At 35.9% G+C, this 27,552-nt stretch overlaps 1 protein-coding gene across 3 annotated transcripts in view; it reads left to right on the top strand.

Annotated features, from left to right (window-relative positions):
- Positions 1–27,552, top strand: part of ATRNL1 (attractin like 1) — a 919,082-nt gene that overhangs the window by 73,475 nt on the left and 818,055 nt on the right. For all 3 annotated transcript variants that reach the window (XR_012381651.1, XM_025881114.2, XM_073904148.1), the window contains exons 2-5: positions 14,025–14,108; positions 15,510–15,623; positions 20,495–20,623; positions 22,002–22,210. Coding sequence is in view for 2 of the 3 variants with exons in the window: in XM_025881114.2 (XP_025736899.1) it covers positions 14,025–14,108; positions 15,510–15,623; positions 20,495–20,623; positions 22,002–22,210 (536 nt within the window). In the remaining variant the exon portion in view is untranslated. The remainder of the gene's footprint in view (positions 1–14,024; positions 14,109–15,509; positions 15,624–20,494; positions 20,624–22,001; positions 22,211–27,552) is intronic.

Below are 27,552 nucleotides of genomic sequence, written 5' to 3'. Positions count from 1 at the left end.
CTCTATGATATAATGATATTTTATTTGTCTCCAAGCTTGTTGAGTATTTGAATGTATATTACAGGAGTTGTAGATGACTGGTTCCCAGATGGGCTGTGAGTGGTTGGTGAATCCTTAAATTTGTATACAAAATATTATTTATATGAATTTTTATAGGCAGGGGGTGGTTAGCTTTTACAAGATTCTCAAAAGTGATCTCAGACCTCAAAATGGTAAGAATCACTGTATTATAGGAAAGAAAGTCGAATAATGATCATTGTATAGGTACAGCTTAAAAAGTTATTTTTTCAAGACATGGAATGATCTCAAAAGTAGATTTTAAATTTATTTTTTAAAAAAGCTTAGGAAGATTATACAACAAAGATAAAAAATTCTTCCTGGGGCGCCTGGGTGGCTCAGTTGGTTAGGCGACTGCCTTCGACTCAGGTCATGATCCTGGAGTCCCGGGATCGAGTCCCGCATCGGGCTCCCTGCTCGGCAGGGAGTCTGCTTCTCCCTCTGACCCTCTTCCCTCTCATGCTCTCTCTCTCTCATTCTTTTTCTTTGAAATAAATAAATAAAATCTTTAAAAAAAAATTCTTCCTGTTTTTAATTGCTCCAATAATCCAAACATTTACATCTATATTACACATAGAAACATATAGATACAATGTATATTTATATGTGTTTATATACATACATATATCTGACATATTTCTATAAATATATATCAGAGTGATGGGGAGTGCTCCATCTCTATGTATGTATGATCACTTTATACTTTACATTTATTTGCTATTTGTATATTGTCTTTTCTGTCTCTATAACCATGTTGTCCACTCTGGCAGTTACTAGCCACATATAGCTATTAAAATTAGTTAAAGTTAAATTTTAAAGGTTCAGTTCCTTTGTTGCACTGGCCATATTTCAAGTGCTTGATAGCCCCATATGCTAAATGACTCCCATATTGAACAGCGAATATATAGAACTTTTCTATCATTGGAGGAGCTCCTGGACAGCACTGTCCTGAAATGCAAGGTCCAGGAGGGCAAAGAGTTTTTTTACTCTGTTTCTTTCCACTTTTTATACTAACAGCTTTATTGAGATATAATTTACATGCCATAAATTTCACCAGTTTAAAGTACACGATTTAATGGTTTTTAAAATATACTTACAGTTGTGAAATTATAACCATAATTTTAAAACATTTTGTTATTCCATAAAATCAAATTTGTACCCAAGAGCAGTCACTTTCTATTCTCTTCCCTACTTCCCAGCACGAGATTGCCACTAATCTCTCTAGAGACCTTTTTAAAGTTCACTGTTCTATCTCCCATGCCAGGAATATTGCCATATTCAATAAATATTTTTGAATCAGTGAATGACTGTATATATTTTTTCTGTAGTTTACTTAGGGAGAAAGTCAACTATATAAGTAAATTTTTATTTGTGACTTAAATAATTTCCAGGGTATTTTATATAGGTACTATAAAATCAAACTAATCTTATACTAGAGATATATAAAAATTAACTTTCATAATGATGTTTCTGAGGTATTTAACCATCCTGAGTTATGAAAGCACATTAGCTCATTATGTTTCCAGAAACTTAGTAATATAGGAAGTGTGGTAAGCATAATTTTTTTTTGCATTTTTTTGTTATATTAATCACCATACATCATTAGTTCTTGATGCAGTGTTCCATGATTCATTGTGTATAACACCCACTGCTCCATGCAGTACGTGCCCTCTTTAATACCCATCACCAGGCTAACCCATCCCTCCCACCCCTCTTCCCTCTAGAACCCTCAGTTTGTTTCTCCGAGTCCATCGTCTGTCATAGTTTGTCTCCCACTCCGATTTTCCCGCCCTCATACTTCCCTTCCTGCTTTTTTTTTTTTAAACATATAATGTATTATTTGTTTCAGAGGTACAGATCTGTGATTCAACAGTCTTGCACAATTCACAGCAATCACCATAGCACATACCCTACCCAATGTCTATCACCCAGCCACCCCATCCCTCCCAACCCTTACCACCCCAGCAACCCTCAGTTTGTTTCCTGAGATTAAGAATTCCTCATGTCAGTGAGGTCATATGATACATGTCTTTGACTGACTTATTTCACTCAGCATAACACCCTCCAGTTCCATCCACGTCATTGCAAATGGCAAGAGTTCATTCCTTTTGATGGCTGCATAATATTTATTGTATATATATACCACATCTTCTTTATCCATTCATCTGTCGACGGACATCTTGGCTCTTTCCACAGTTTAGCTATTGTGGACATTGCTGCCACAAACATTGGGGTGCATGTACCCCTTCGGATCCCTACATTTCTATCCTTGGGGTAAATACCCAGTAGTGCAATTACTGGATCGTGTGGTAGCTCTATTTTCAACTTTTTGAGGAACCTCCATACTGTTTTCCAGAGTGGCTGCACCAGCTTGCATTCCCACCAACAGTGTAGGAGGGTTCCCCTTTCTCCGCATCCCCGCCAACATCTGTCGTTTCCTAACTTGTTAATTTTAGCCATTCTGACTGGTGTAAGGTGGTATCTCATTGAGGTTTTGATTTGGATTTCCCTGATGCTGAGCGATGTTGAGCACTTTCTCATGTGTCTGTTGACCTTTTGGATGTCTTCTTTGGAAAAATGTCTGTTCATGTCTTCTGCCCATTTCTTGATTGGATTTATTTGTTCTTTGGGTGTTGAGTTTAGTAAGTTCTTTATAGATTTTGGATACTAGCCCTTTACCTGTTAAGTCATTTGCAAATATCTTCTCCCATTCTGTCAGTTGTCTTTTTGTTTTGTTGACTGTTTCTTTTGCTGTGCAAAAGTTTTTATCTTGATGAGGTCCCAATAGTTCATTTTTGCCCTTGCTTCCCTTGCCTTTGGTGATGTTTCTAGGAAGAAGTTGCTGCGGCTGAGGTCGAAGAGGTTGCTACCTGTGTTCTCCTTTAGGATTTTGATGGACTCCTGTCTCACGTTTAGGTCTTTCAACCATTTTGGGTCTATTTTTGTGTGTGGTGTAAGGAAATGGTCCAGTTTCATTCTTCTGCATGTGGCTGTCTAATTTTCCCAACACCATTTATTGAAGAGACTGTCTTTTTTCCATTGGACATTCTTTCCTGCTTTGTCAAAGATGAGTTGACCATAGAGTTGAGGGTCCATTTCTGGGCTCTCGATTCTGTTCCATTGATCTATGTGTCTGTTTTTGTGCCAGTACCATACTGTCTTGATGATGACAGCTTTGTAATAGAGCTGGAAGTCCGGAATTGTGATGCCGCCAGCTTTGCTTTTCTTTTTCAAGATTCCTCTGGCTATTCGGGGTCTCTTCTGGGTCATACAAATTTTAGGATTATTTGTTCCATTTCTTTGAAAAAAGTGGATGGTATTTTGATGGGGATTGCATTGAATGTGTAGATTGCTCTAGGTAGCATTGACATCTTCACAATGTTCTCCCAATCCATGAGCATGGAACGTTTTTCCATTTCTTTTTGTCTTCTTCAGTTTCTTTCATGAGTATTTTATAGTTTTCTGAGTACAGATCCTTTGCCTCTTTGGTTAAATTTATTGCTAGGTATCTTATGGTTTTGGGTGCAATTGTAAATGGGATCAACTCCTTGATTTGTCTCTCTTCTGTCTTGTTGTTGGTGTATAGGAATGCCACTGATTTCTGTGCATTGATTTTATATCCTGCTACTTTACTGAATTCCTGTATGAGTTCTAGCAGTTTTGGGGTGGAGTCTTTTGGGTTTTCCACGTACAGTATCATATCATCTGCAAAGAGTGAGAGTTTGACTTCCTCTTTGCCGATTTGGATGCCTTTGATTTCTTTTTGTTGTCTGATTGCTGTGGCTAGGACTTCTAATACTATGTTGAATGGCAGTGGTGAGAGTGGACATCTCTGCTGCGTTCCTGACCTTAGGGGAAAACCTCTCAGCTTTTCCCCATTGAGAATGATATTTGCTGTAGGTTTTTCATAGATGGCTTTTATGATATTGAGGTAGGTACCCTCTATCCCTATACTCTGAAGAGTTTTGATCAAGAAAGGATGCTGTACTTTGTCAAATGCTTTTTCTGCATCTATTGAGAGGATCATATGATTCTTGTTCTTTCTTTTGTTAATGTATTGTATCACGTTGATTGATTTGCGGATGTTGAATCAACCTTGCAGCCCAGGGATAAATCCTACTTGGTCGTGGTGAATAATCCTTTTAATGTACTGTTGGATCTTATTGGCTAGTATTTTGGTGAGAATTTTTGCATTCCTGTTCATCAAGGATATTGGTCTGTAATTCTCCTTTTTGATGGGGTCTTTTGGGGATCAAGGTAATGGCGACCTCATAAAAGGAATTTGGAAGTTTTCCTTCCATTTCTATTTTTTGGAACAGTTTCAGGAGAATAGGAATTAATTCTTCTTTAAATGTCTGATAGAATTCCCCTGGGAAGCCATCTGGCCCTGGGCTTTTGTTTGTTGGGAGATTTTTGATGACTGCTTCAATTTCCTTAGTGGTTATAGGTTTGTTCAGGTTCTCTCTTTCTTCCTGGTTCAATTTTGGTAGTTGATACATATCTAGGAATGCACCCATTTCTTCCAGGTTATCTAATATGCTGGCATAGGGTTGCTCATAATATGTTCTTACAATTGTTTGTATTTCTTTGGTGTTGGTTATGATCTCTCCTCTTTCATTCATGATTTTGTTGATTTGGGTCCTTTGTCTTTTCTTTTTGATAAGTTTGGCCAGGGGTTTATCAATCTTGTTAATTCTTTCAAAGAACCAGCTCCTAGTTTTGTTAATCTGTTCTACTGTTCTTTTGGTTTCTATTTCATTGATTTCTGCTCTGATCTTTATTATTTCTCTTCTCCTGCTGGGTTTAGGCTTTATTTGCTGTTTTTTCTCTAGCTCCTTTAGGGTTAGGGTTAGGTTGTGTATTTGAGACCTTTCTTGTTTCTTGATAAAGGCTTGTATTGCCATATACTTTCCTCTCAGGACTGCCTTTGCTGCATCCCAAAGATTTTGAACAGTTGTGTTTTCATTTTCATTGGTTTCCATGAGTTTTTTTAATTCTTCTTTGATTTCCTGGTTGACCCATTCATTCTTTAGTAGGATGCTCTTTAGCCTCCATGTATTTGAGTTCTTTCTGACTTTCCTCTTGAGATTGAGTTCTAGTTTCAAAGCATTGTGGTCTGAAAATATGCAGGGAATAATCCCAATCTTTTGGTACCGGTTGAGACCTGATTTGTGACCTATCTTGTGATCTATTCTGCAGAATGTTCCATGGGCACTAGAGAAGAATGTGTATTCTGTTGCTTTGGGATGGAATGTTCTGAATATGTCTGTGAAGTCCATTTGGTCCAGTGTTTCATTTAAAGTCTTTATTTCCTTGTTGATCTTTTGCTTAGATGATCTGTCCATTTCAGTCAGGGGGGTGTTAAAGTCCCCCACTATTATTGTATTGTTGTCTATGTGTTTATTTGCTTTTGTTATTAATTGCCTTATATAATTGGCTGCTCCCATGTTAGGGGCATAGATATTTACAATTGTTAGATCTTCTTGTTGGATGGACCCTTTTAGTAGGATATAGCGTCCTTCTTCATCTCTTATTATAGTCTTTGTTTTAAAATCTAATTTGTCTGATATAAGGATTGCCACCCCAGCTTTCTTTTGGTGTCCATTAGCATGGTAAATAGTTTTCCATCCCTTCACTTTCAATGTGGGGGTGTCTTTTGGTCTAAAAATGAGTCTCTTGCAGACAGCATAGTGATGGGTCTTGTTTTTTAATCCAATCTGATAGCCTGTGTCTTTTGATTGGGGCATTTAGCCCATTTACATTCAGGGTAACTATTGAAAGATACGAATTTAGTGCCACTGTATTGCCTGTAAGGTGACTGTTACTGTATATTGTCTCTGTTCCTTTCTGATCTATGCTGCTTTTAGGCTCTGTCTTTGCTTAGAGGACCCCTTTCAATATTTCTTGGAGGGCTGGTTTCGTGTTTGCAAATTCCTTTAGCTTTTGTTTGTCCTGGAAACTTTTTATCTCTCTTTCTATTTTTAATGAGAGCCTAGCTGGATAGAGTATTCTTGGCTGCAGATTTTTCTCATTTAGTGCTCTGAAGATATCATGCCAGTCTTTTCTGGCCTGCCAGGTCTCTCTGGATAGGTCTGTTGCCAGTCTAATGTTTCTACCATTGTAGGTTACATATCTCTTCTCCCGAGCTGCTTTCAGGATTTTCTCTTTGTCTCTGAGACTCGTAAGTTTTACTATTAGATGTCGGGGTGTTGACCTATTTTTATTGATTTTGAGAGGGGTTCTCTGTGCCTCCTGGATTTTGATGCTTGTTTCCTTCCCCACATTAGGGAAGTTCTCTGCTATAATTTGCTCCAATATACCCTCTGCCCCTCTCTCTCTTTCTTCTTCTCTGGGATCCCTATTATTCTAATGTTGTTTCGTCTTACTGTATCCATTATCTCTTGAATTCTGCCCTCCTGATCCTGTAGTTGTTTATCTCTCTTTTTGTCAGCTTCTTTATTTTCCATCATTTGGTCTTCTATATCACTGATTCTCTCTTCTGCCTCATTTATCCTATCAGTTAGTACCCCCATTTTTGATTGCACCTCATTAATAGCCTTATTGATTTTGACTTGGTTAGATTTTAATTCTTTTATTTCTCCAGAAAGGGTTTCTCTAATAACTTCCACGCTTTTTTCAAGCCCAGCTAGTATCTTTAAAGTCATGATTCTGAACTCTAGGTCTGCTATTGTACTAATGTCCGTACTGAGTAGGTCCCTGGCAGAGGGTACTACCTCTTGTTCTTTTTGCTGAGGTGATTTCTTTCGTCTTGTCATTTTGTCCAGAGGAGAACAGATGAATGAGAGAACAAAATGCTAACAGGTTAACAACGTCCCCAGCAAATATACTGTATACAAATCAGAAAAGACCTGAAACCAGGGGAAAAGAAAGGGAATGAAAGAAAAAAGAAAGAGAAAAAAAGAAAAAGAAAAAGATTAAAACAAACAAAAACTGAACAAAGCAAAAAAAAAAAGAGAATATGATCAAATATGATCAGGCTAGTGCATAGATCAGTGCCACACACTAGATTTTGGGTGTATTTTGGTCTGTTAGAAGAAAGTGCCTCCTAAAATTTTAAAGGATGGAAGACTTATATATGTACAAAATAAGGGTTGATACAATGAAGGGATGGAAGATGACTGTAAAGATGAAAATTATAAAAGATTTTATAAAAGAAATTGATAAGAAGTTGTTTGATAAAAGAAAGAAGATTAAAAAAAAGAAAAAAAAAGGGAGAGAATGTGATCAGGGAGACTAGAACAAAGCCATACACTAGTTGATTTAGGGTATATTTTGATCTGTTAGAAGAAACTGTATCTCAAAATTTTAAAAAGAGAACAACTTATATATGTATATATGCCAAAAATAAGGGTAGTTACTATGATGGGATAAAATATGATTCTAAAAGTGAAAAACAAAAAGTTTATTTTAAAAAAGGGTTTGAGAAGATGGTTGAAAAAGGGAAAAAGAACAATTTAAAAAAAAACACTTAAAAAATTAACTTTGAAAAACTAATGAATCACGGTAAAAAAGCCATGAATTCTATGTGCTGTATTCCCCTAGTGCTGGAGTTCTCCCATTCTCCTTGATCAGTAAACTTGGTCTTGACTTTCTGGCTGTTCCTGCTGATCTTCTGGGGGAGGGGCCTGTTGCCCTGTTTCCCAAATGTCTTTGCTGGAGGCGGAATTGCCCCGCCCTTGTCGGTCCAGGCTAAGCAAGCTGCTCGGGTTTGCTCTCAGGAGCTTTCGTTCCCTGCAAGCTCTTGGTACAGCTTTGGAGGACCAGAGTGAAAGTGGTGGCCTCCCAATCTCTGCCCGGAGGAGCTGAGAACTCGGGGCCCCGCTCCTCAGTGTGCCCCCAGAGAAAAGCAGTCACTCCCATGTCCCCGGTCTCCGCCGTACTCTGTGCTCACCCGGCTTGTGACCGAGTGTTTCTATCTCTGGCGCCCGACCCCGTGTGGAGTCTCCAAACCCAGCAGATCCCTGCGGTGCGCTCTTGCGCCGCTCCTCCCCGGGGGAGGAAGGGGAGTCTCAGCTCCGCCGCTTGTTGGGTCCCTGCTGCAGGAGCAGTGGCCCGACTGGGCCACGGATCACAGTTTATGGCAACCCCGAGCTGAGAGCCCACGCCTCGGCTCCGTCTCTGCACCTGGTTTCCCCCTCTGATACCTGGGAGCTCTGCTGCACTCAGGCACCCCCAGTCTTTCTGTGACCCGTGGGTCCTGAGACCACACTGTCCCGTGAGGGTTCCACCCCCAGGTTAGCCAGCGAACTGACGTCCCTCAGCGGAGCTGACTTCTAAAAGTTCTGATTTTGTGCTCTGCGGCTCTATCACTTGCCAAAAGCGGCCGACGGAGGCCCCCTCCCCCTCCATCTATCCTCCCGTATATCTCCTCGGATTCACTTCTCCGCACGTCCTACCTTCCCGTAAGTGGTCGCTTTTCTGTTCAGAGAGTTGTTGCTACTCTCTTCTTTGATCTACTGTTGAGTTCGTAGTTGTTCAGAATGGTTTGATCCCTATTCAGCTGAATTCCTGAGACCAGACGAAAGCGGGGTCTCCTACTTCTCCGCCATCTTGCTCCGCCTCCTGTTTTTCTAGCTTCTTGAGCTATAACCTTGGATAATTGATTTTCAGTTTTCTAATATACACATCAAGAGCTAAAATTTTCTCTAAATACTGGCTTAGCAAGGTTTTCAAGTGCATCTATCCAGATGACATCCTCCTAGGTATCAGGGTTTTACTTCCTTTTAGGGGCACTATCTTCAGCACTGAAGTTTTGTTTAATTTTTGAATTCTGTAGCAAAACTTTTCAAGAAAAAATATTAATTGCCATTATCAAAAAGGAAAAGAGAAACCTCACTACTGATGCTACAGAAAGAATAAGACATTAAGAACAACTTCCTATCAATAAAATTGATATTTTAGATGAAAGGAATACTTCTTTAAGTCACGGCTATGAATTAAACTTTTTCTATAATTCTGCTCCTTTCCACAATCTGATCCTGGGCTGTTTTTCAGCTTGATCCTCCCTCTGGATTCAGTAGTAGAGATTCCATTTAAATGTTATAGAGTCCCCTGGCTTTTACACTGTATCTAAAATTGGTGGTTGGTGAACTGGGTTTTACAGGATGTTGGGAGAAACTGCTCATGAGCAGGTATCTCATAGAGGCACTCTGCTGCAGTTTTCTTCCTTTAGCATATCATGACTTTTTATAGCAATGAACTCATTTGACAGTCCTTATAATTACCCTTGCTACTGTACTTCTCAAATATTAGAGCTATTGCATTAGACTACTCTCTGTGCATAACCTTCTACTGGAATGCCATCTCAGCTCACAAGTGTAAGTCTTAGTCATTGTGATGCTGTAGCATGTCAGGAGTTATTACCACTCTGTCTACCATCTGCCTGGTGAGCGATCCAACTCTAGAATCCTGTCCCGAAGATATGCTTCCTGCTGGTAAGTGTTAGTTTGGTCACCCTCCTGTCCACCACCCTGAAGCAGAAGTATCTGCTTTCACATTGAGAATTGAGCACATGTAGTATACTTGGGAGATGCAGGGACACTGACAGAGAAGTACACAGAAGTAGCCAGCAAGAAGTATGTTACCAAGTCCCCTACCACCGGGGGCGACTAGAGCTTAATCCCACAAGGAAGTACTGGGCGGAAAATGCACTGCAGTATTATCCCAACAAAGAGGTAAGGAAGCTTGGGGCATTTACACTCTTACCAAATCATTCATTGGCTAGGGACTACCTCTGGGAGGATGTGGATTTATAAGCACTTTCAGCTCATCACATGCAGAGGAAGTGGGGTTCCAACAGCCAAAGGGGAGTCCTCTAGGAATGATGCAGGTGCTCGCCTGGAGAAGGCAGGCCGTGTATGGAAATAGTAAGGGGGTCTGAGAGGGATATAGGGGTAGGTAGTACAAACACCTTTGGCTACTTCAAAAGATATGTCTGTTTTCAACTGTGCAACATAATGCCAAATTACTTTATGAAGTTGTAATGATTTATTCCTATGACAACTCCTCTTTTCCACATTTTTGCCAGTATTTGATATTAGTCTTTTTAATTTTTGTCATTTTTTTGTGTGTGTGCATAGTGGTGGTATGTTATTGTGATTTCATTTTGCATATCCTTGATTATTATTGATCGGCTTGGGTCCAGTCAGAAAAGAGAATCACAGTAATTTTAGCAGGAAAAGTTTAATGTAAAGAACTTTTGACTGTAACAGGGATTGGAAGAATGAGAAATTGGCTAGTTAAGAAGTAAAGGGCTCTCCAAACCATGTAGAAATGGTGGGTATAAGGAGTAGCCATTTCTACCTTTATGGTTGAGATAGAACACTTAAGTGTAAGCCCCCACTTCCTGGCCTGAAATCCAGACCTTGTTGGGAGGGCATGGCTGTGGCTCACTGAAAGGTACCATTGCTGTTATGCTGGTAGAAATAGCTTGATATCTGCCCTTTGGCACTTGCCACGGTTATCTTACTGAAAGATGGGGAACGCTGTTCATGGGGCGGTGTCTCACTGAAGGCACTATGCTGCAAAATTGCCTGAGGGGAGGTGCTGGGAGAAGCTGGTGGTGGCTGGGTTGCTGGCCATCACATTCTATAGGAGCTAGTCCTGGAGAAGCCAAGCTGCAGGAGATTGTTAAGTACACTGGAACCAGGAAGCAAAACTCCTCTCCTGCAGTCTCTCTAGTGCACTCTGTTGACAAAGCATGACAGCTTTAACATCATGCCATCTGACAAAGAAAAAATATTTAAAGGGCCCAGATCCATTTTCACAGAGTAGGCAAACTGTGGATTTTGAAGTGACAGGCAATGGATAATTGGCACAGTCTACCCTTTGATTATTCAGCTTTTTTTTTCTTTCTAAACATGTGAATTCCCCAGCAACCAAGTAACACTGTATTTCTTTCTAAGAAGATATACATCTTCCTACTGAAGTTCTCACCCTTTGTCCAAAATGAGGAAGTACACAGTTTGAAGAGTCATATCTATGATTGGTTGTATTAATTACTCTTGATATTCAGTCATGGTCATACTGAATATGCCATTATCTAAAGTCTAAGTTGTAAAGTTAACTTACAACAACTTGTATGTAAAGTAAAAATGAGGAGAGAAGATATAAACATAAGCAAATAGAAACTATGCAAAACTGTTATGATCTTTGTTTCTGTAAATGTGTTACAAGATGATAATTGATATCTGAGGTTTTGTTCTTCCACCCCCTATTTTTATTTCTCCTGCTCTCAGCTAGAGTCTCAGGTTGTTGGAGTTTCACCTGGTGGAGTGACCCAAACCCAGTGGGTTGAGTTCTCAGTCACCCTGCTTTGGTTGGAAAATTCTTAGGGGTCTATCTTCTGGATCTCTTATCCCCCTTTTAGCTGTGTTTAAATGTGCTGTAAACCTGTGCCTCAAATTCTTAATTTTGATAATGGTAGTTTTCAGTATTAGTATGTCTATTATTTTTTTCAAATATCTCTCTTACTTTTTACAGTTTTCAATTAACTGCCAAAATTTTAAATCTTGTCTTTTGTGTTTTTGAGCTTAATAATTTGTTTTATAGGACACATCTGACAGTTTCTGTAATTGAAGTATCTTCAGGTTTCTTCCTGTTGTCTTTTGGTTCTTATTTTGTTGTCTTGCATCTTCATATATCTTTGTATCTTTAATCATGTTAGACACTTTACTTGAAAAATTATTGGTAGAAATAATCGAGGCCTAGAATAATGTGATCTTTCTTTAGAGAATATTTTTGTATCTTCTGTTAGGAGCTTTGGATACTGGCAGTTCCAGTATCACCTTAAGCCAATTGTAAGTCTTGAGGTTTTCTGCCATCCAGTTGACTCATAGCTAGGCTGCAGTCCACATAGGGATGGTTTACTTCTGGTACCCCCTTACCCTAATAACAGGTCATTGTGTCTGAATTCGGAGGGCCATATTGTTTGAGCCCCTACCTTTTATGGGCCATTGACTTCAACTTTTGTCTCCCTCCCTCTATCAGGCTGCCAAAAGCACTCAGTTTTTTGATATTGTCTTCTTAATAGGCAAGTCTCTCCAGAGCAAAAACAGCTCTGAATGCCTGTCTCTTAAAGAATTTGCAACTTCTGGGTCTTGGGTTGGTAGATCTTACCATTCTGTTACTTGAAGATGCTTTTAAGATTTTAAAATTTTTCCTTAGCTTTTTAAACTTGTTTTCAGTGCAGGATTTGTCTAAATTACCTTATCTAGTATTGTTGGAAGGGAAAAAATCAGGACACGTTATTTAACTTGTTCTTTAAATTGTGCCTCAGTTTTCTCATCTGTAATACGGATTAATAATTACTACCTTGTAAGGTTTTTGAGATTTTTTTAAAAAGATTTTATTTATTTGAGAGAGAGAGGGAGAGAGTTAGCATGATCAGGGAGAACGGCAGAGGGAGAAGCAGACACTTCACTGAGCAGGGAGCCCTATGCGGGGCTCGATCGCAGGACTCTGGGATCATGACCTGAGCCGAAGGCAGACACCTAACCGACTGCACCACCCAGGTGCCCTGGTTTTTGAGATTTTCAAGTGAGGTAACACATGTGCTTACAGTAGATCCTGACACGTAGAAAATGCTCAATTTATTATTACATTAATTTGAGAGTATTGGAATTTGTCTGTTCTTAAAAAACTTTCCCAAGCATGAATTAGCCCCTCTGTTGCCTAAAATAATCTGCAGGGATTATGAAAAGGCTTATACATAACATTCTTACTGACTGACATTTCTATCACCCATGATTTAGATAAATGAAACGCTTTTTTCCTAGTGTACTTAAGACTAGTCTATACTATAAGAAAAATTTAATTTATCTAGAACTAAATAATGACCCTGAGATCATGTGTGTATGTGTACATTATGTATAATATATGTGTTTATGTATATGTGAATATGTAAAGACTGATAAGCCCTTGTGTGTATGTGTTTGCGTGTGTGGATATATACATATATATATGTATTTATATATATTATATATAAAGGCTAAATGGGAAGATATCTTAATTACTTAAAATACGTTTTTTTGTGGCAAAAAACAATTGAGCTGGAGCTAAGGAGAACAAAATGAAGTAGATATGAGATTTTGTTAAATATTTTTAAATTCTAAAAACTGAAGTTTTCTAATTGTCTTTTTATGTTTTAAATGGAAGATAATTATAAAACCTTTGATTTATCCTATTTTTAAAATTGATTGAGTTCTTGGACTAGGTATAAAGTAGATAAGAGAAAATGATAATAAAACAGGTAGCCGAACTCAGTAAAGTCTGTTGACAGCTACCTCAGCAGTCCTGGTTTGTGAAAAACAAATACAGTGATGTAAGGGGACAGATGGTGGCTATACTTGTAGTGAACATAGCATAATGTACATACTTGTTAAATCACTGAGTTGTACACCTGAAACTAATGTAACATTATGTGTTAACTCAATCTAAAATAAATAAATAATTTATTACTTGAATAAATAACATGAGAACTAAAAAAAGCTAAGACCAAAACCAAAAGGAAATATAGCTAACACTGTAACTTTGAAAATGGTATGTACATACACTATTTCTCTATTTCATTGATCTGCATCTTTTAAAGTGCATTTGACCTTCCTTTTGCCTCCACGTTATTTTTGTACAGAGGCAATTTAACTTCATCTATTTTTGCATTAAACATTAAACCCATCAGTACAATGTTCAATCTTTCTGTGTGATTTTTCACTGTGCAAAGTGAAACAGTCAAAATATGTCAAGGTTTAGAGAAATCCAAAATAAATTCTTTTGAGATGTAGAGAGATATATGGCAATTTGAAAACTTTCCTAATTTGTAAATAAATTCTCCCTATTGGAAAATGCTACATTCCATTCCTTTGGTTAAATGTCTTTTTAATTTTCTCATGCTACTATATGTTTTAAAGTTACTTTAAGGTAATTGTTTTCATGATTTTGTTTTCTAGGTTAACAGAACCTTCTGGATATTTAACAGATGGCCCAATTAACTATAAATATAAAACTAAATGCACATGGCTAATTGAAGGCTAGTAAGTATATAATTTGGATTAAATTAATTATTTTATTCTGAAATGATAAAGAAGATGATCATACCAGTGTTAAAGTATTGAAGTATAATTTTATAGGTATATAGCTTATTCAGTTGCTTATAGTTTATTCAGTCATTATTCATGATATTTTAAAATGAGATTTACAACTTTTAGATATCACATTTAGTGTAAATTATAGTACCCCCTTAACTTGAGATAATAGTTTGTTACATATATTTTATTTTTGCATTATGTTAGTGTGGCAGTAAATCAAGTAGGCATTTTTGGCTTGCTGTAAACATCTTGTTACGGAATTTGAAGATGCCATAGAAAGTTTAAAAATGTTCCATGCTGAATTATGCCATTGGTTCATACTCTTGAGCATTTTAGTTATAAGGGTGTTATAAAAAGAACATTTTGTAGGAGAGAGTTAATTATCCTTTTAGGAATATTTTTCAGTAATTAGGGCTTGAGATTGAATTGGCTATTTAAACATACTGTGAATAGATCATAAATGAATTGATATGTTATTTTTAAACCATTTTATGATTTTTAAAGAGTGTATTTAGAAAATGTTTTTTTTGTGGGGGTTATTTAGAAAGTTTTTTAGAACTTAAAAGTTATTAATTCTCTGTACACTTATGGTCTCAATTTGGTTTTTTTTTGTGTGTGTTTATTGTTTTTTCAGTAATCTCTGTGCCCAGCGTGGGGCTTGAACTCATGACCCTGAGCTCCATGCTCCACTGACTGAGCCAGCCAGGCACCCCCCCTTTATTTCATTTTGTTTATTTATTAATAATATATACTATTGAGACCTTTTGATTAAAATTTCAAGACCATATTAGGGCCTTTAGTTAATAAACTAAAATTATTTGTAGAAATAAGAGTTACTTTTTGAGTGTTGAATTTTAAAAATCAACTTTATTCAAGTATAATATGCATACAATAAAATGCATATTAAGTGTACAGTTCAACATGGCTTTAATAATGTATACAATCTGTGTAATGTCCACCTTAATCAAAACATAGAACATTTACTGCTGACTAAATTTTTAGAAAATGGTGATTTATATATACAGTCTGTTAATAAATTTTGAAATTGTATGTCATTTTTACAATTCATTTATTTATTTTTAAAGATTTATTTAAGTAATCTCTACACCTACATGGGGCTCGAACTCACAACCCTGAGATCAAGAGTTGCATGCTCTTCTGACTGAGCCAGTGAGGTATCCCTCATTTTTACAATTTAGAGAAGGCTATCAGTCTTTTACACTGGTAACTTAAGAATGTATAGAAAATTTTCTATAAATAGGTTTTTAATATAGTGTTCCTAAAATTTTTTGGACTGTGCTTTGAATGTTACATATTAATTTAAACATATTTTAATATTTTTTTCAGTCCAAATGCAGTGTTAAGATTAAGATTCAATCATTTTGCAACTGAATGTAGCTGGGATCATATGTATGTTTATGATGGAGATTCAATATATGCACCTTTAATAGCGGTTCTTAGGTGAGTAATTACGTTTAATTGGTGAACTTACAGTCAGTTGTAGAAGAGTAACTGTGATTTATTATTTTTAAATATATACTGCTCTGTGCTTTAAAATAAATTTAGCAGATATATTGATTGCTTAATTTCTAAGATGGTTATAATACAATGTTGCATACTGTGACTGTCAACTTTAGTGTATATATAATAGTGTAAATTTTGATTTAGTAAAGATAAATAAGTATTCTTTCAGAAAGGTAGATTTCTTGATAAGTATCCTTTCTTCTTTTCCCATATAGTTTGTTCTTTTAAAGTGATTTGAATGTTTTCAGAGCTACCTATTGGATAGATTAATGTGAGTTCTAGGTGACAAATAATAGACATATGTATATGTCTTTTATAGTTGTCTTTTTATTTTGGTGAAATGATAAAATTTCCAATTCTGTAAAAAAAGATTACATTATACTTTATGTAATGGTTTAATAACAAATGTGTTTCTTTCAGTTCTTAAAATTTGGGAGTTTTGGTTGTTTCAAAATATTTACTGTTAGTAGTCAGACTTATTTTTAAAATTACAGCATTTTCACTATCAATTTAAAAATCTTTTTTATGTATGTAATGCAAATTATTATAAAATGTTTTATGAATAGGAGAAAATATATCAGACATAGGAAATATTAGGATCATGTAATGTTGATTTTATGTACAATTTAACTAAGATGATTGTTGACCAGAGTTTCTGATAAATTATTCCTTATATTTCTTATTTCCATAATACTGCTTACATGTTCTGTCATTGTTAAAAATTTGAATAAAGATAAAAGCTTATTGTTACCTTCAAATTTAAAAAATTTTCTTTTTTCTTTTTACTATTTGTGTTGCAAATAGTTCTGTTTACCATGAATGTGAACTATTATTTTTTTGGTTAGACATGTAAGGACTTGTATTTCTGAATGAATATTTCACAGTGACTCTTTAGGATCTTAGACACAGTCTATAATATTGCTATTGCTCTATATAATTCTAGAATTTGATTTTTGAGTTGTTTGAAAATTATTTAAAGGATTGCCACAAATGGCCCTTTATCCAAGGACAATAGATAGAAAATGGAATAGAGTCTTATGAATAATTATATTGTAAGATAATTCATTGTGATAAATAAGTAAGATTCTGAGTTCATACATTAATTTTTGGCCATTTAGATTTTACTCAGCTATCATTACTTTATTTTTATGACACTATTGACCATCATTTAGATGTATGTCTTTCCATTTGTTTTCTTCATAGTTGTAATGACTGCATTAATTAACAGTGATCCTTTAACACTCTTACCAATGCTTTCTTGATATACTAAAGGAAACTTTTGTAAGATAATTAGTACGATGGTGACGATGGAACCACTGACTTTTCATTAGCAAGTGTTCCTATTAGCTATCTTGAAGGAGATGGAAAGATGTTTATTGAGTATCAGTTTGATGCTAATCAGTGTACTAGGTAGTTTAAATGTCATCTAATTCTCACAAGGATCTTGTGGAAGAAGTGCTTTTATCCCCATTTTATAGCTGAGAAAATTGAGACTCAGAGAAATTGTTTTACTTCTAATGGATGGTGGAGCCAGGATTAGGAAGTGATAGTCTCCTAACTTAAAAGCCTATAATCCTACGAATTCAGAATCTAAGTGTTTGAATGATTCCAGTTTTATAAATATACATTATTCAACAAACATATGATAACTTCCTCAATTCCAGAGACCATCATAAGCCTGGAGGATATAGTAAGGAATAAGATACAGGCATTGTAATGAATTCACACACCAGCTACCTAGAGTTGGGCCAAACTTCATAGGTTGAGTGCACAGCCCTCTTTAGGATTGCTCTTAGTTCAGACACCAGCTGCAAGTTCAGAGGTCCTCGGGCCCCACCCACACTTCTGACCAGCTGGCTGCAGATTTAGGGGTGCCCATCTCCCCTTCAGGTTCAATAATTCACTAGAATGACTCATAGAACTCAGGGAAACACTATACTTACGATTATAGTTTTATGATAAAGAATAAAAATCAGGACCTGACAAATGAAGAGACATATAGAATGAGGTCTGGGAGGATCACAAAGAACTTCTTTGTTCTTGCGATGTGTTATGTTCCCAGCACACCAGTGTATATCATCATCCAGGAAGCTTACCTGAGCTACAAGTGTCCAGAGTTTTTGTTGGGGTTCCATTATATAGGCATGATTGATTGAATCATTGGCCACAAGGTTGAACTGTCTCTAGTCCTCCTCCTCTCTCTGGAAGTTGGATTGATTTCTTGTGGCTCAAAGCCTCAACCCTTTAAATGCATGTTGGTCTTTTTGGTGTGGCCAGCTCCCGTCCTGAGTCACCTCATTAGCATAAACAGAGTTCCCCATGAATAACAGAGACACTCCTGTCACTTGGGAAATTCCAAGGACTTGGAGGCTACATCAGTACACAGCAGTTAGGCACTGGTGGCGGCATGTACACAGATTTTGTTTTACCCAGCATAGTATTCTAATTAGGTTATGAAAAGAGTGCTTTATGATTTTAGAAGTAACTAATTCTTCATGGTGAATTTCATCATGGGCAGAAGCATAATAAGCAAAGTATGGGGGCCAGATGGGACATTCTTGGTAGAGAAAAACATATGTACAAAGGCATAGACACATTAAAGAACATTATGTTTTGGGCTAATATAAGTACTTATGGGTAATTTGATCATAGGAAGTGTGAGGGGATTGGTAGGAGCCAGATTACCCAATAAACAGTAATTAGTACATCTACTGAATGCTTATTATGTGCCAGGCAGTATGCAAGAATTCTTTATATACATTAACCCATTGAATCTTCACAGTAACCCTTTAGGGATTATATTATTGCATAGAGTTTATAAATTCTCCATTCATAAATGGAGAATTGAGGCACAAAGAGATTCAGTGAGTAGTTCAAAGTTGCCTAGCTAGTAAGTAATACAGTCAGAATGATAACTCTGGTTTTATAATCCCTTTATCACTAGTATTGCTTTCTTGTATACCACACTAAGGAAATTGGACTTTATTCTATAGGCAAGACTTTAGAATGTGGAGAATGGATTGTAATAGAGAAGTGTTATTTTTTTTTATTGTGTGCTGGACATCATGTTTGTAAAATCACATGTAGTAATAATTTGAGTCCTACAAAGATAATATATTCCTATAGAGAGTGCCTGGAAACACTAGCAATCCAGTCAACTGAATTTAGATATTGAGGTGATTCATGTCCAAGCTGCAGTGCAATCTCCTGGAGGGTGGATCTTTTACAGTTCACTTTTACTCATAGTCTCTTTGGGGTCCCAGGTCAAAGCAAGTACCCTGGGTTCCACTTTTTGTTTTCCTAGCTCTGTAAAACCAACCCAGTTTCTTAGCCCTTCAAACCTCACCTCCAACTTTGAAATCAGCAAATGCCCATAAGGAGAAATGGCCTCAGTACCGGGGCTCACCATCTTCTTCGTTCTCCAGTATCTTCAAACTGGTTTTTTTTTGTTTTTATGTAATTTGTCATTTTTCTAGTTGACTTCAGTGGAAGGATTAGTTGGTCCAAACTGCTTGATGTGGAAACCCTCTCTTTTAAAGTTTATTTTTAAAAATAAAGATTTTAATTAAATTTCTCTTATTTATTTTTTAAATAAATTATTCTTTTAAAAAAACTTAAAATAACCAATAAACATATCTGTTCTTTGTTTCAGAGAGATTAATTATATCTTTTATAAAGACCTGGGAATATTATTTTTAACAATGTACTTCAATGTAATCTCACTATAGTGAAAAATATATGTAACTAAGATTGGTATTATAGAATTAGAATTCTTTTGACAGTCCCCTTTTAAAATTTTTTGTTCTTTCACAAACATAGCTTAGTAGATGCAGTAATAATTAGAAAAGTATTAAGGTTTGATTACTTTTTAATTTGTTTTGAGACTATGTTTGTAAAATAAATTATTTGATTGTTTTAGTTCATTTTGTTCTGTCAAGTATGATTTGGATGAGAGAGTTCAGTTCCTGGTGATGCCTACCCATAAATTTAACATTGCCTAAAGGAATGGACTATTTCGAGTAATATAACTTGTTGTCAGCAGCTTCTTTTCTCATATTGCATGTTTTCACAGATTTGGAGAGGGTAGTATGGTATAAGTAAAGGAAGATATGTAATTTTTCCTCATGCATAAGGAAATTGAAAAAGGGAAAACTACCACTTACTAACTGGTTACTGACTCAGAACTCTTGCACATTTCTATCTGCCCCCTCCCACCGTTAGTTTTCTTTTGTGTGAATATGAGCTTAAATGTCTTTTGGAATATTACTATAATTTGTATAAGTATGTAAAATTTGAAAGAAATAGAAATAGTGTATAGTTTTAGTTGACCTAAAATACCTAGATTAGTGTCCTGGAAGTGTACAGGTTTGACTAGAATGTCACTGTAGTCACTTTGCTGGTGTGGAGTGTTCTCCTTCTAGCTTCATCAGAATATTCAACCAGAGGGAGATAGCAAGGGTCTAAGATGGCTTTAAGAGATGGTTTACACATGAGTTAAGAGACCACCCTATAGTATTATAACAGGATGGATTGCAGGATAAAGGGAGAAATGGACACTGCAGTCCAAATGGCGTGAAGGAAGAAAAGGAGGGTGGTGGCACGAGAATGCACGTTTGCCCATTGGCAGCAGTAGGAGGGCTAATTGGGTGAAAACCAGAGAGGTGCTTATTTTAGACTTATCCTTCTAGTTGCTTATTCCATTATAGATATTTAGTGATTCTGACAAGAATATTTTTGAGTAAATTTTAATGTGATTAACAGTCATATGCATATAAATATATATTACATTCAATTTTGCTCTCTTACAGTGGTTTGATAGTCCCTGAAATCAGGGGAAATGAAACTGTGCCTGAAGTTGTCACAACATCTGGCTATGCACTGTTACATTTTTTTAGTGATGCTGCATATAATCTAACTGGTTTCAACATTTTTTATTCGTAAGTATTTTTTTTAAAAAATTCTGTATTATAATGATTCTTATAACTTCAAATAATTTATTGTTTTTATAAATATCTTCATATGAGGAGCAGGCTAGTGTGTTAAATTTCAAAATTATAGGATCTTTTCCTAGGTGACACAAAATCTTAATCATATGCCTCAAAGTACTGTTTGAGCTTGTATTCGAAGTCTCAGGACATTATGGTAGCAAGTTTGGTTGGCAGTTAATTATGAAATTTAAAATTGTTGGTAAATGATTAAAGAAACAAGTACAAAGTAGAGAAACTGGTAGCAGCAGGGGTGTGGGATTAGAGGGAGTCTTCATCTGTGTCTGTGCTTGAAGGTATTTTACTCCTAATTTGAAGATGGGTATGTGAACTAAGTTTGTGCAGTCTCTCTGCTTTCCAGAGACTGAACTGGATAATCTATGTACATTATGTTTTTGACTTTCTTTACAACAATTCTGTCAAATGGGTATTTTTCCCATTTTACATATGAGGAAATTGAGGCTAAAGGTAAGGTAAGTGGATATACCACTGTCTCCTCTAAAATAAAAAAAATTTTTAGTAAGAATCTATTATGTGTCTGATACTTTATATAAATTTTTATGGCTAGAAGTCTCCCTTCCAGTGAAGTGAAGGAGCCAGAGATGCTTTCAGATGCTTTCACAGGAACGGCCACAGAGGAACTCGATACACTTCTCTTCTTCCTTTTCTTCGGGAATGTAGACTATAACCAGAGAATTTTCCACCATGAATAAAATATTCTAAATATCTTCAGCCTATTAGAATTTAAAATCAGCAAGTTGTTATAGGATTTATTTATCTCAAGTATGTATGCAAGGACGAATAAATATATAGCAGAATATAATTGGTTAAAGGGCTTTAAAATAAAATTTGGTAAACATCCTTTTTCTTCTGTGACAGTGTATAGGTGATAGCATGCTATGTAAATATTATTATATGACCAGGTTAAATCTTGGCTTTTACATGAAAACTACATGAGTTTCAGGTCTTCATGAATTTAATTATTTTCTGTAAAATGTACATTCAAAACATTTGAGTACTTAATTCTCTACAAAACATTGTGTTTGGAACTGTATAGATCCTGCAAATGTTGAGTGTGTCTTCCTCGGAAGTTTGGAGCCTTGGTAGCAAAGTAAACTCACTGAATGAATTAAGGTCAATTGCAAATAAATATTAACTGAATTGCATTAGGGATAAAAGGGTACAGAGTAAAGAATTGAAGTCACACTGTGAAATTGTGTTAAACAGAGCGTATCAAACACAACATGAAAGTGATAAAGTTTACAAAATATCAACCAAAATTCTTTTTTAATTACTTTGAATTTGAATCTGTATGGATTATATTTTACAGAATCAATTCTTGTCCTAACAATTGCTCTGGTCATGGGAAGTGTACAACTAGTATTTCTGTTCCAAGTCAAGTGTACTGTGAATGTGATAAATACTGGAAGGGTGAAGCTTGTGATATTCCTTACTGTAAAGCCAACTGTGGCAGTCCGGATCATGGTTACTGCGACCTAACAGGAGAAAAATTGTGTGTCTGCAATGATAGTTGGCAAGGTAAGCTTGTGTGGTGTGATGGCTTTTGAAACATTGATTGATATATCTAATAAGATTAAAAGAAATCCTACACTCATGTGTTTTGTTACAGTTTGCACATCCAAATCTCATGTATTTTATTTTTAGAATTTTCAGATGAACAGTGGACTTCTTGGTAAGTTTGTTTCTTTCCAACTAGAGTTGGTAAAGATTTTGTCTACACCCTGTTTTGCGAATCTGCAGAGATTCTGAGAAAAGGCGACCTTTTTAAATTGTGGGTTTGTGATCAGTATGATCTTCTGTAATTTTTTGTTGAATCCTGAAAGATTTGATGACTTGACTGAATTTAAGGCAGGTTGCTTTCCAGTCTGGCTTGTAATGGCTAATAGTATACTGCAGAAATGCTTGTCTTCCATGGTACTGCAGGATGTTAAACTTATGTCATAGGAAAGACTGACCTCTTGTGGCTATTTTTAAAAGAACAGATTATTTTTTAAAGAATTTAAGATTTCATTAAGATTTAGTATTAAGGATTTCAGCTGCTTATTGCAAAAGTAAGATTCCTGGGGCGAATTTCTAAACAGTTTTTATAAGTATCTGTGATTAAATATTAATTTTAGACTACATTGAACAGTTTTAGCTTACTGAAATATTTGGCTATAAAATCATAAATTTTGTCATTGTGGAATTGAATGAAGAGGAACATCTAGTTATCCATATACTTACCTATCTAGAGCTTACTTTGTGCTAAATTGTATTTACATGTGGAGAGCTTGCTTTGTGTGCATGCTAGTCCTATTGATTGAGGTAGCGTTGACTCAAGAAGTAATCCGAAGTCAAACGGTCACATGTTGTTACAGTACAGGGTAGCAACAGTAGGTCCTGTCAGACCTAAGTAAAAACCAAAGAGAACGTGCTCCTTATATGGTTGTAGTCATCTTTCTTTAGATGACTTAAAAAAAAAAAAGTCACTAAGTATGCTGAGTACTTGTTTAGAGGAATTATTTTAGGCTTTGTATAAATTATGCCCATCTTAAACCCATGTTATCTCATTAGGAAAAATTAACAGAATACCAGTGATTTCTTATTGAACTGAATTTGATTACCTATTATGATTATGACAGAGACAGATTTCTCTATGTTCTTTAATTATAGGAGCATGTATTTTATCAAGTGGCTATTTTAATACTTTGTGACCTTTCTTCTCCTAAAAAGTACCCCAGTACACCTTTTTTTTTTTTTCATTTTAGTCTTGAGACTAAAATAATGTCTTTTTCTATGGAGAGAATGGTACGTCAGGAATATATTTAAATTTATTTAAATTAAGGTCTGAGAAATAGAAGTATAGCTCACATACACAGTGGTTTTCAAGGCGGTCTTCAACTGCTCTCAGTCTCCGTCTCATTTCGGCAGTCTTGGAATGAAGCACAGGAGGAATACATTTGTATGCTATTCTCTGTGAACATCTCTGTCCTTTTTTATTCTTTCTTTATTTTTTTTTTTACTAGCCCTTCTTTAAAATGCTTTATTTTCTGGGAGTTTATAGTATCTGACTCAAACGTTACCTTTCATTTTTTTAGGTTTTGTTGGCCTTTCACGTTTTATTAATCTTGTCAGTAGTGCCTCAAGTCAAAGAAAATTCCTGACTCTTACGTATGTCTATAAGCAATTGGAAATGGGGTAGCAAATACTGGGTATGTTCACTTTTAAAGCAAAGTGATAATATGAATAATTCCATATATATACTCACAGAAACATGTGTGTATTTTTATACATACCTTTTTTATAAATATAACATGTACGGAAATCAGACACATTTTTATACTACTATTCTTAATAGTTAAAGAATTGATCTCTGGACCGATGTGAATGTGTTGAGGGCAGAGTGGTTGGTAGAAGTGATGTGCTGCTTTCCCGACAGATGGTGTGCAGCTTGGTTTCTTTGAGTTTCAGACCTGATCCTTGATTTTGTATTTAAGGAAGTGTAGCTCAAAGTAGCTGGAATTATTACCGGAAGTGTTAGGGGGAAAATGATGTTTCTATTTCAGATACGTAGAATGGGGAGGAATCATTGAGGGGAAAATGAGAAAGAGAAATTTGTTTCTAGGGCATCTGGGGAATGATCAAAGAACTTGAGATAGTTGAAAATGAGAGCTGAGGAGGCAATCTATGAGATTCAAAATCTGGCAGGTTTTTGTAATGCGTTATTTGGAATTGGATTCTTTGGGTTAAAAATAACAGATTATTGCTACCTCCATTATATTTTATCCTTTTATGTTGGTTTATTTTACTTTATTTGGTTCTATGCTAGTATACAAAAAAAAAATAAGTGTTACTTTCTAGAAACTGAGATTTTATTAAAGAGGACAAATGCAGAGGGGAAGCCCAGCTTTATGTTAAGTTTTGGATTCCCTTCCTAACATTTCTGTAATGCTTGTCCCACCAAGTCTCCATGTCTCCTTTTCTAATTTAGTTTTTTATGGGCACCTCCGAAGACTTCTGCTCACCCATCACCCATACTTTTTCCTCCCTTAACTTTCTCTTCTTTCTTCCTTAATCATCTTCTGTCATCTTTTTATACTGTTTGAGGAATTTTTCCAAATTACACAGGAGTTTGTTTTAATAGTAGATGGTACCATCAGTGTCAACTGTCTCCTCTTTCTGTAGAAAGCACTTAGAAAACCCAAAAGCTGAAATAGTAAAGAATAAAGAAAATACAAAGTAGCATGTTGAAAAGCACACAAGTTCGTTGTATAATGTGTTATTTTGTCATAATATATGGTTGTCAAAGATGACATATACATAGTAAATAGATTATTTAAAGTGTAGGGGCCTCTGTGGGCTCATCTGCTTCTGTGATGATTTTCACTTAATAAAATTATTTAAGTTCTAATAAGTCACAGGAGGGGAAAAGGCAACTTTAAAAAGCAATTTTCTTTACAATGGCTTCCAAACACTGAGACAGAGGAATTTTTAAAAGACATCAAAATCATGATACAACAAGTTGGGTTTGTGTTCACATGTGGAGAATGCAGTAGAACATTAATTTTCAAAGCAGTCTCCAAGTTGTAGTGTTTCTCCCCTCCCCCCAGCCATCAATTCCCTAATTAGAGTGGCTCCAGGTTTCTGTCTTTTACATAAATTAAACAAAACCTGAATCACTGGAAGTCTTTGATTATAAGCAGAAACAGTTCTGGCTTACTTGAGCAGAAAGGGCACTTATTGGAAAGTATGGCAGAGACCATTGTCTCCCAGAGTTCATTCTTCCCTCGTTTTTAGCGGGTGGCCTTCCAGCTATGTACCACATTTCTCAGCCTTCCTTGCAGCTAGTATGGCTGTTGTACTAAGTTCAGGTTCATAGGACACGAGTGGAAGTGCTGTGTGGAACTTTTAGATCACTGAGATCTTTCCAAATGGTGGTAGATGGCAGTAACTCCAGTAACCAGTATTACTTGCCCATTTGCCTCCAGAATGTTTCATTAGGGAGAAATTAACTTCCAGCTTATTTAAGCAACTTAGTTTTGGTTCTCCTAACCTGTACCCTAACGAAATACAGAAGGATCCCCAGTAGCTCTGAAGAGAGATGAAAGGCTGGGAGAACCTTGGTCGGAAAGGGTCAGGTACAACAGAAAGATGGGTGACTAGGTTCACAGCCACCCGAAAGCCACAGGAGTGTTTGATTAGAATATTCACGCCACTGGCCCTGGGATCACACCACTGACCCTGGGATCACGCCACTGGGCCTGGGATTGCACCACTGGGCCTGGGATCGCACCACTGGGCCTGGGATCGCACCACTGGCACCCTGGGCATACTACATGCTTCAGGCGTGGCTGGAAAGAATTCTGAATGATTCCTCCATCTTTGTATCACTTGTGAGGATTCCAAGTCCTGCTTAGTAGCATCTGTTTGGCTGAGGTCTTACTCATACCTTGGCTGCCTAGAGATACATAAATAGAGAATTTAACTTTTCTGATTTATGTAGTGGGAAGGGATCCTGTTTCTGAACGGAATTCACACAAGAGAGATTTTCCCAAACAGGAAGGGGGTTGAAATAATTGGAGTCTCTCAAACAAATATAAAATCCCAATAAAATATTTAAAAGTATAGATTGTTGCTTTAATGGACAAGGAATGGGGCAAGTAGTTCTCTTAAAACTTTGCAATGTGGAATAGATGGTGGGAGTAGACAGGTTAAAAAAATAAACCCGTAGGTTTTAGTGTCTGATTTTTTTTCTTAATCCATTACACAAGACATTTCCCCCTATTTTATAGAGATGAAAAATAAGTCACTGTCTTTATATACAAGACCATTACTTAACCATTTAAAAATTGTTCCTGTGATGTTCCTGTCCTCTTCTAGAATGTCCTGCCTAATCCTATTGTTTAATCCTTTTAATGTCTTCAGGATATTCTTTATGTTTTCAGTATTTCAGTTCAGTTCAGACATGATTCTCAAGGATTGGAGTTTGTTGTTTTAAGCCCTTAAATTGATTAAAAGGTAATATCTAAATATATAAATCAGAGAATTTGATAGTTTTATATAGTGCCTCTGATTCTTTATTTAAACTCATACTTTATTTGAACTTATTTCAGTTTCTTTCATGCCTCTTTGTTCCTTACTATTTCATGGCCTTTCTTATTTCTGAATTTCATCCTGGAATACCTTACCCTATTAATATTCTAAGACCAGGTTGGATCCTCTTGTTTTATGCTTTTATAGGACCCTACCTTTTTAATTTATAGCATTCATCACATTTATGTATGTGTGATTTTTAATTTTCTTTCTTATTGGAGTATAAGCTTCATAAAGTGAAGAATGATTATGTTTTGATCATCTTTGTGTCCCCAGTACATATTATAGTGCTTGATGTGTAGTAGGCATTCACGTTTTTGGTTGTTGCTGAATGAATTATTATTATTATCTTTAATATAAATTTTACTTAGTTAACATACAGTGCAATACTGGTTTCTGGAGTTGAATAAATGAATTAGACGTGTATTAGTTTGCTAGTTTAATGATATATAGACATTCAAGTATAAATGTTTCGGAAGATAAGTACTATAGTAAGTTATGTTATATACTTAATTTATAAAAAATAATTTTAAATATTGAGAAAAACAACTGATTTTGAGCATGTGGTTCTTGGATTCTTTGTTTTGTATTTATTGCAATCCTTTGGTTTTAGATTTTAACATTTACCAGCAGGTGGCAGTATTGACTACCAGAACATACACTTAATCTCTATGACTTCAAGTTGTAAAAACTTGGTAATTTTGTTTTAGAAAAATATAAAATGTTTTAATTTAAACTCATGAATATTTTATCCTGAAGTGTTTTTTTTTTCCTGGGTTAGTCATATA

The sequence above is a fragment of the Callorhinus ursinus genome, unplaced genomic scaffold (assembly GCF_003265705.2).
Source record: "Callorhinus ursinus isolate GAN/ISIS: 27379988/994484 unplaced genomic scaffold, GSC_fseal_2.0 scaffold20, whole genome shotgun sequence".
Lineage (NCBI taxonomy): Eukaryota > Metazoa > Chordata > Mammalia > Carnivora > Otariidae > Callorhinus > Callorhinus ursinus.
This window is presented reverse-complemented; position numbering and strand designations above follow the sequence as displayed.